This window comes from Primulina huaijiensis, chromosome 7, assembly GCF_012295235.1.
Source record: "Primulina huaijiensis isolate GDHJ02 chromosome 7, ASM1229523v2, whole genome shotgun sequence".
NCBI lineage: Eukaryota > Viridiplantae > Streptophyta > Magnoliopsida > Lamiales > Gesneriaceae > Primulina > Primulina huaijiensis.
Window position 1 is genome coordinate 6,726,208 of NC_133312.1, and position 10,155 is coordinate 6,736,362.

At 34.0% G+C, this 10,155-nt stretch overlaps 1 protein-coding gene across 11 annotated transcripts; it reads left to right on the plus strand.

Annotated features, from left to right (window-relative positions):
- The first annotated feature begins 4,586 nt into the window (after positions 1 to 4,586).
- On the plus strand, positions 4,587 to 9,479 carry LOC140980895 (CBL-interacting protein kinase 32-like). 11 transcript variants are annotated; one of them, XM_073446989.1, is made up of 16 exons: positions 4,679 to 4,948; positions 5,023 to 5,099; positions 5,540 to 5,842; positions 6,097 to 6,159; positions 6,348 to 6,419; positions 6,581 to 6,688; positions 6,737 to 6,838; positions 7,476 to 7,529; positions 7,608 to 7,733; positions 7,831 to 7,920; positions 8,026 to 8,148; positions 8,227 to 8,337; positions 8,488 to 8,601; positions 8,715 to 8,771; positions 8,898 to 8,972; positions 9,206 to 9,479. In XM_073446989.1, exons 3-16 carry the CDS (start codon positions 5,672 to 5,674, stop codon positions 9,278 to 9,280), a joined length of 1,341 nt encoding a protein of 446 aa, XP_073303090.1. In that variant the 5' UTR covers positions 4,679 to 4,948; positions 5,023 to 5,099; positions 5,540 to 5,671; the 3' UTR covers positions 9,281 to 9,479. The 11 variants fall into 11 exon arrangements, with proteins under 11 accessions (XP_073303096.1, XP_073303095.1, XP_073303090.1 ...); XM_073446988.1 differs by having other exon boundaries at positions 5,598 to 5,842; XM_073446993.1 differs by having other exon boundaries at positions 5,062 to 5,135; positions 5,598 to 5,842.
- The last annotated feature ends 676 nt before the right edge of the window (positions 9,480 to 10,155 follow it).

Here is a 10,155-nt window from a genome sequence, read left to right on the forward strand (position 1 = left end):
CAATTGAAAATACCCACTTCAGTCTTGGACTTAACACTGTCAAACTGAAACTCTTAGTTTACAAACGAAATTCTCAGTATTCAACTGGACTTGATAAATATTTAGCACAACTGATCTCTTTAAAATCAAGTTTTTCAACATCAAAGATTTGTGCTAGAAAGCTCAAAATATAGCCTGAGTGCTATCAGTAAATACGATAAGTGTGAGCTTTGAATCTTAGTATAATTTCAGCAGAGTGATTGCAAGTCAGTTGGATATCTTTTGTTGCTTCGTCTCTGCTATTTATAGGCTTCTCTTCCAACAGTAACAATTAATACAATTTGAAGATTTTATTTATCAGTTGTTTGTCATGTCAACATTCTTCTGACATTCGTACACTGCAGCTTTTTCTGAAATGCGGCACTCCCACTATTAGTTTCAGTCTGCCTGTACTGTTGTCGGTTGAACGTCCTTATTCTTGACGTGTTCAGTTGAAAGATCAGCTAATAAGCAATACGTGATAAGCTTACAACTGTTTGTAGCAACTGATCAGTCAGTTGTCTGCGTAGTTCAGTTGCCCTTGATTATCTTCACATTAATCTTCAGTTAAGACAACTGTCAGTTGGCATGTTTTGATCAGTTACCGCCAGTCTTCTTGATCACTTAGTTTGATCTAATAAACGTTCAATTTGTTAAACCACCGAAATTTAGTTTCCAACAATTTCTCCCTTTTAGGTGTTTGACAAAACTTAGAATAAGTGAATTGATCAACTATACTTTGTAGATAAAATAATTTCTTTATTAACAACTCTTCCAATGTACAGATTTGTACAAAGAATGAAAGAATAAAAAATCTTGTAACTGATTAAAATAACTCAAAATCTGCAAAAATCTTCGACTGAATAAGTGTAGAGTCTGTCTTCTAACTGATCTTCTATTTCTTAGCTCTTTTATCAGCTGATGGTTGGTCACTTGGTTGACTTGGTCCTTCTTAGATTCCTTTTGCTGATCTTCCTTCTGCTGATCACTTGGTTGACTTGGTCTCTTCATCCTCGTCTTGATAATCAACCGGTTGGTTTATAAAATCTGAATACTAAATTTATGGATGGTATTGGTGGTTCTAACCATGCAGTGAATGATCTCAATAGTGATGGTAAATTCTGCTATATATATCAATTGAACAAGTGTATCATTTTATTATCTAGTCTAGACTAATATGGTACTAATAGTTGCTAGAGATCTATTGATTACTAATATTCACATCACTTCATCCAAACCGCTAAAGAAAATTTTTAGAACTATCACGATGCCGAGAGTTGTTTGCTAACATATTGAATCTGTCTCACACTGAGTAGAATACCTTTCCATGTTGTGGAAAAAATTTGTGAATACTTGTTGATGGAACATGTTAGAATATTACATAGGAAAAATTCCTGAAAAAATAAATAGAAACATATAGATTATGTAGGAATGAAGTACAATAATAAATAAAATTAACTAAAGAAAGTAACTAAAATAAAAAATTTTCAATTTCAATCCCCAACAATTGCGCCAAAAACTTGATCTAGATTTTTTACGTTGAAAATCCGCGATAAAAATAAATATTTTATACTTGAATAAATCACAAGTACTCGAGTCTAAGTTACAGTATAGTGTACAAAGTACGAGTATTATTTCGACAGAGATTGATTAGATTAATTCACTTCAAACACAATTATTTAGATAACTAGAACGAAGATATAAATTTTTTTAAAATAAGTTGAAAGTAAATAAAATAATTCAACAACCACAACAAACATAATTTAAATCAAATGAATAAACAAACAATTATGGGGATCTCAGATCACCTACCCTGACTTTTTTTAATGATTAAATTTCAATTCATAAACCATGTTTTTGACGGAATATGCTCTGTTCAACTATATTAATATAATTAATAAAATACAGTAACTAAGTGTCCTTGTGTTATTTAACAACTGCAATCGTATTAATGAACCATGGAATTCTCTATTTTTGGACCTATTGGACTGTGACTATTAACATGTACTCAATCTTAAATGTCTATGAAAGTTGTAGATCCAAGATCATGTTACTCTATCATGTTATAAAATCCCATCTCGATTTCACTTGTAACACATATAATCACTTCGAAATTGATCGTGCTCCAAAGTTGCTCTAAAAAATCAATTACATAATCAAGTATGCTTACAAAACCAAATTCAATCTTCAAAAAGAATGCATAACATAAATGTTTGTGGTAGGATGAAGGATCCCATAAATCCTAACTGAATTAAAAGATAAAGAGAAAAATGTTGTTAAATTCTTGTTCTTCTTTTGCTCTCCCTCTTCTCCTACCTTGTTCCTTGCTTGTGGCGGTTGTCTTGTCTCCAATTTGATGATTTCCACTCATGTGTTAAGGTATCCTCTTAGCCTCCAAAAATCCACCCAAAGAAGGAAAGAAATCGTCCACAAAAAAGCTTCTATGTTGAGTTGAACTCGGGCAGTTAAGAATAACCGTCCTAGCGCGACATGTTCTATTCGTGCTCTTGAAAATCATTCAGGTGCACTGGGGTGGTCCAGAATTATCACCGTAGCGCAAGCTTCACCGCCTCAGCATTTAAATTTCTTCTTTCTCGCGCTGGGATGGTCCGGAATTACAACCCTAGCACGCCTTGCACTGTCCACCTTCTTCAAAACTCCTAGATTTTCATAATTTCCGGCCATTTTTCCTACAAATCAATAAATCAAGGTGAGCCGTGATCATATGCAACATTTAACGACAAAATGAACGAAATGTGGACACAACACACACAAACTTATGGAAACATAGACTAAAAAAATGCAATAAAATACATAAATATGACCCCTATCAAATATATTAAAGTTAATGAAAACGCTAGAAACTGAAATAAAACTGATAAAAATATCTAGAATCTAGAATGAAAAATTGAAATTTCCTTGAACTAATGCTATGGGATTTTTAAGATTATTTGAAAGTTCGAGCGATGTGCGTTGTTGTAGTGCCCGATTATCTCTACAAATGATCTCATTGATAATTACATTGGTATGGCTACCATTAGGGGTTTAAAATATTCGTTAAGATAGGTTTAAGTTCAATATGATATGACATATGATAAATGTAGTATCATGCATTTTGTGAAATGAAATATGTATGTGCAAACTATGTAAATGCATTGACAGTACTTCTATGACACTGATGCATTAGTATCGACATTGAAATGTGTAAACCTATTGCGATATTGATGGATATAAAAGTAATGAGTATTGAGAAATTGTATGATGGATGTGGTGATTGTGGAAATAAGAACATGTTTGGGGAGGTATAGATAGTGATTAATGAATGTTATAGGACATAAATGAAATCTGTTCATATAATGATGATTTAAAAAGCTTAAAAGGAAGAAAATGCTGGAAAATTCGAGGGAAGGACGCCCCAACGGCCAAAATGGATTGCCCGGCACCACTAATGCAAGAAAATCAAGTTTATGTCTAGTAGGGCGCGCCCCAAAGGCTAAAAAGGGCCGCCATTAAGCCCTGCAGAACCAAGGCACGCGCTCTAGTGGCTAAAAATGCCCGACTCAACGCCCGGTCTGCGAAATTTTGACTTCAAACGCGAGGGCTTCAAGATTTCTATCATTATTCACTACCATACACGAAAAATAGAGAGAACCTGGGGTTCCTCACGTTTCTTCCTCAAATTGTACCCGAAGATCCATCTTCACCTCTAATCAAAGTCATATTAGAGTTTTACACGGAATTTGACACTTAGAGCTACAAGTTTTCCTTCAATTCATAAGTTTATGCTATGTAAATCATAGAGTAGGGGTAATTTTCAAGATTAACATTGCAATGATGATATTAATTGATGTTAGTGTAATTTTGACACCCTAGAATAAACAAAAAGCACTCCAACAAGTGTTCTTAAGCTTTGAGAGTAAGTTGGACTTATTCTTTGATGTAATATATGAGCATAGTATAACTCCATCATGATTTTCAATGGATTCATGCTATTTGAATATTATGCATTTCTTTAATGATTCCTAATACAATTATCATTGTTATATATTGATAAACATGCATCTTGCAAGTAAATGATATGCTATAGATATGAAAACAAGTAATATGATAAATGAGCATGTTGATTAATGAATATGATTGGTTAATACCTGAAATATGGAAACTACATTGAATTTATTGGCCAATTATGCTTATAGATATGTATCATAGGACCTATCACAGTAGCTCATTAGTATCATGGATCATATGATCAACCACAATAATATATGAACACAATAGTATATGATCAACCACATTCACTTATAAATATCATATAACTTGACCATAATTTTTACGCTATAAAAATTCGTAGTTTGATCACGAATTGAATATCATGCCCTTTCTTCGCATATCGATACGACAAAGCGCAATTTTATGAGAACTTGCGGAGTAAATCTCGAAAGCAAAAATAATCATTAAAATTTATTGTAATATAGGTAAGTCAAAAATTGATCGGTTGGATTTAAGAAAAATATAAAAAAATATGTTTTTAAGTTAAGTTTTTTTTAAAAAAAATAAGATAATGGCGGTCCCTTGCGCCAATTACACACGATTTCCATGCGATCACTACCAAGAAAAAGAACAGTGACAGGGTTAGTTCCTCTGTTCAAACTGTACGAACGTTACCTTATCACAATTATTATCATTATAGCAGTTATTTTGGAACTTTCAATATTTTGTTATCTAATCTTAGTCTATCGTTATTTTTTAAAAAAAGTTCTGGTGGGTTGAATCTTGAATTCTTTATTTTGATGCGTGTTTTCTGTGGTTTCTGTCACCTAGTGTTTATTAGCCCTTTACGTACTAGCTTGTTTTTATTCTTTTTTGGTTAGAAATCTTTTATTTTGAAGTATTGAGCCGCTTTGTACTTCAGGTGGAGCAATCTGTAAAGGTCCATTTCGAAAACTTCAAGCTTAGCCTCTTCGTCGCTCATCATTTCAATTCTTGTATAGTATTTGTGTGCAGAAAGTTGAGACTGTTGTGAGATTTTCTTTTGAATTCAAGGTTCTTCAAAGCTTTTTGCTGGATCTTGGGAATCTTGGGTGAGTTCGAAATAGTAAATAAAAGGTTTCTTTAAGGTTGGTTGGAATTTGGTGGGAAAGTTGAGAGATTTTTAGCTAATTTTGATTCAGTGTTGTTTAAGTTTTAATTAGTTTTCTTTTTTGGTTTAGCTTGTGGTTTGGGATTTAGTGTTGGAATTAGTAATAATTAAATATCTTCTTCACAGTTTGTGGTCATGATTGATGATTTTCTGGGGTTTTTTATTCTATTATTGACGACTGATTTGTGCTGTTTTTTAGTCATCATTTGCATAATCTAGGAATGCCATTGATTTAGTATATTTTAATCTGTAACTTCTTTTAAAGAAATGGTACTTATCATTGTCTCGACTCATACAATTGGTGATCCTTTGCAATTTTTTTCTTTCAGTTGTATTGAATCCATTTGTCGTGTTCGATTTGATAATCGCTATAAATTGCAGAAATCTTACTGGGTTTTAAAGTTAGTAAAATGTTTTGACTGCGTACACTTATGATCAGTCAGTGCAGGAAATTTTCTATTTAAAAGTGGAGGGTGTGAGTTAAGAGGAGAATATACCCTATAATCATAAGCAATGAATCAATCCAAAATGAGGCGAATAATTGGAAAGTATGAGATTGGAAGAACTATTGGTGAGGGAACATTTGCAAAAGTGAAATTCGCTAGGAATACTGAGAATGGACAGCCTGTGGCGATCAAGATTTTTGACAAGGATAAGGTTCTCAAGCACAAATTATCTGAGCAGGTTAACTTTCATTTCATTTTTCCATATGCCTCAAAGCCTTTGTTTCAAATTCAGTGATATCCAATGGACGAGTTATTTATGTATTTTGGAACTACATGTATGGTGGCCACCTTGATGTTAGGAGATTGCCTGTGTGGTATTCAATTCATCTTACTAGTTATGGTTCTTTTTTTTTCCCTTGATAATTAGCTATAATTTGGTATGATAAAAACTTCTATTCTGGCTCTAACATATCTTGTGTATAAATTTGACAGATTAAGCGAGAGATTACCACAATGAAATTGGTAAAGCATCCCAATGTTGTTCAATTGTACGAGGTTTGTCTCTACACGAATCTTTAGGCCTTTGTCAAATTTGTAGTACAGACATTCTAAAATTTTCACGAAAGCACCACTTTCTTTTGCTTCTGGGACCAATTCTTATGTTGTAAAGTTGGAGGTCGTCTTCTTTATCCCTGCTCTTTTCTGTTGTGTTACTTGCAATTCTTATGATATATCATTATCAGGTGATGGCGAGCAAGGCCAAGATATTTATGGTAATGGAATTTGTCGGTGGAGGGGAGCTCTTTGACAAAATTGTAAGATGAGAAATTTATCCCCCCTTCAAACGAATAGGCGTTTTCTGTATTTTGTGAAGCACGTTACAGAAGATGGATATTTCCACTTCTTGTTTGTTTTCTAGATTTTATGCTGTGAATTATGGAAACCTTGTCTGATTTGAACATTTGTATTGATGAAGGTAAATCATGGACGGATGCAAGAAGACGAAGCAAGAAAATATTTTCAGCAACTGATTAATGCTGTTGATTTTTGCCATAGTAGGGGAGTCTACCACCGGGATTTGAAGGTATGTGTTTTGGTCTTGAATTGATGAAAAAAAATTTAGAAATTATAGTTCATATCTTTACTGGTGCAGCCAGAAAATTTATTGCTGGATGCTTCTGGAGACCTCAAAGTTTCTGATTTTGGATTAAGTGCTTTGTCCCTGCAAGTCCAGGTGATTATTGATTGCAGAATCATGATTTGTTCTTAAATTATTTAACATTCAGTATTAACATTGTTCATGTGCTTAGAATTTAGATAGTCGTGAAAAAAGCAATCAAAGCAAAAGATAAAACTAAAAATTTGTGCACTGGAGACGAAAATTTATACTGCTGAAAGGAGCTAAATGCAACATTTATTGAAAATTAGAAACGAAAATGACGGGAACTAAGAAAATAAGGCCCTAAAGCTTGGAAAATATGAAAGTAAAATTGCAGTTTTGTAGATTGCTCTTTTGAGAGTATTTGATGGATGATGTGTTGATGGGGCTTCATTTTTTCGTGTTTCTGCTCTTTTAAAGGAATGGTTCCTCGCACTGGTTCCCTGAGTCAGTTCCTTAACCGCCGACATCCACTATTTTGCAGTTCCTGCAGCCTACATGGACCTTAGTTCGTCGAGGCTTATATTAAAACGCTTAATGTGGTGGACAATTAATTCATGGGCAAAAACTAATGTTTAGGCCAACAGATGGAGATGATGAAATGCTTTAAGTTTCAATGTAAAAAATCTTTGAAAGTCGCACTCACTATGTGCTTTGATTGTATGCAAATTTTGGAATCAAAGTAGAATTCTTATTAACTTTGATGTGCCAGGATGATGGTCTGTTGCATACGACGTGTGGAACACCAAACTATGTTGCTCCTGAGGTATGATTTTTGAATTATACCACTTTTATTTTTGTCCTCTTCTCCTCTTTGTGATCAATGAGATGATTATCGGAGTAGGTTATCAATGATCGAGGTTATGATGGAGCAGCCGCAGACTTGTGGTCGTGCGGAGTCATCCTTTTCGTGTTACTCGCAGGTTACTTACCTTTCGATGATTCCAACCTCATGAATTTGTACAAAAAAGTAAGCATATCTCTTGGCAACTTTATAATCTTTTTTGCTAGTTAACTTCCTTTATTGCTTTGACAGATTCACTAACTTTTTTCTTGATTATGTATAGATATCGTCCGCAGAATTTACCTGCCCGCCTTGGATTTCTTTCAGTGCCATGAAATTGATTGCTCAAATCTTGGATCCAAATCCTGTACATGTAAGTACGAAAATAGCTCCCTACCAGCTACCTCAGTAACATCTCATGCTAATTAATAATGTTTATTTTTACAAGTTCTCTGTAAAATTTTGTGACGTTTTTCAGCGCATCACAATTCCTAAAATCTTGAAGGATGAGTGGTTTAAGAAGGATTACAGACCACCAGTATTTGATGAGAAAAAAGAGAGAAACCTAGATGATGTGGAAGCCGTGTTTAAGGACTCTGAGGTGCATTTTGCTAACTTTCTGAATTATGTCAAATGTTTAACGTGCAAAGTAAAATCTGGTTAGAGTTTCTTGACGTAGGAATATCACGTGATGGAGAACAAGGAGGAGAACCCAACTCCAATGAATGCCTTCGAGTTAATATCCATGTCTAGAGGCCTTAATCTTGGGAATCTATTTCATGCAAACCAGGTCAAAATATTTGAATTGTATCATTTCCTTCCATTGTAGATTTTGATACGGCGACAGATCCTCGGTCATATGAACCCCCTCTGTTTCTTTGATGTTTAGAGAGTGACATTACCCATTTTTCTCTATGTTTTGCCCATTCTTTTGTGACAGGATTTTAAGAGAGAAACAAAGTTCGCTTCTAAAAGGCCTGCTAATGAGATAATTAGCAAAATTGAAGAAGCTGCAAAGCCTCTTGGTTTTGATGTTCACAAGAAGAATTACAAGGTAAACTTGAATATTTTTTGTTCGGGTGTTTTGACCTCATTCAGTAGTAGAATCTGTATTTTAAGTTCAGACAAGAAAATAATTCATTCATGAATTTGATGTCATTTTCCTAGTTGAGGCTTGAAAACATGAAAGCTGGAAGAAAAGGCAACCTTAATGTAGCCACTGAGGTACGGCGATACAAAGAGTGGTTTTCAGCAACTCTTAGCCAGATGGTTTCATCTTTCAACTTACCATCAAAGTATCCATATCTATACTTCTTAAAAAAGTTAACACCAATAATGTTCTCGAATCAGGTTTTTCAAGTTGCTCCATCACTGCATATGGTTGAAGTTCGAAAGACAAAGGGTGACACACTGGAGTTCCACAAGGTCCACCGGTTTGCCAAATTTGATTTTTTTTGTTCTGTAAAAATAATGTTCTTATAATAATACTTCCTTGAATGATTGTGGAAAACCTCTTAGCTTGTTGGCATGGCCTATTCCATTGAAGGTGGTAGGTTCTAGTGCCCCACCCCCATGCATGTATTAAAAAAATTCTAAAACACCATCTTTCTTTTTTCTTCTCGACTCAGTTTATTTATTTCTGTTTTTCTTTGATGCAGTTCTATAAAAATTTATCAACAAGTCTCCAGGATGTAGTTTGGAAAACTGAAGAGGAAATGCAGGAAATGAAGTAGAAAATGCTTCTCAGCAATCTGCATCATTTGTACAGTTGCGAATGTGTAATTCTTTTTGTAACATCAGCAGCCTTTTGCTGGATGTTTTTCAAAGCACCAGGTATTTGCATTTATCTGTGTTCGAGAACACGACTAGTTATTTTGTTTGAGAGATTCATGCATTGTAAATCTTGTTAAAAGATAAACTACTTTAAAGTTATCCCTACTCTCCAACTATAAAAGTTTCTCAAATCAATCTGCAAATCAATAAAGAAAGATACAACTTCTACACCTATCAAAATCACTATCAGTAAGACATGAGAGTTGTAAAGATGCACAAATTTAATAATCTTGGTTGTCGTTATCGTATCACTTGTTGATCTGTGAAGGCTCAACTCACAAAGAAACTGTGAGATTCTTTAGCGACCCGGAAGTCTGGCAGTCATACCTGGCATTCATTGGCAAATTCCAATCATCTCTGATGTTTCCTTGTTTCTCAGTTTGAAGTTGCTATCCTGGTGCCTATTCTCTTCACTCTGCATACTCTGCAGCAGTTTCCTTTTTTTTTTTTTTTAACTTCCAATCGTTTTTCCACAATTCTTCTCAACTCAAATTATTTTATTTGACCTTCAATTTAATTTATTAATTCATCCAATTTTCGTTTTAGTTAACTAAAAAATTGTGTTTAAGTTAAATTTGTCCAATCAATATATGTGAGAACGATACTTGTACTTCGTATATTATATTATAACTTGACTCATGCACTTGCGATTCATTCGAACATAAATTTTTATTTTATTTTTTTTCGGGGATTTACCGTGCAAGAAAAGCTTTATCACCTATTGACCGAGCATGAGTTTCTAGTTTGATCTTTGATCTCTAATTCATATTCATGT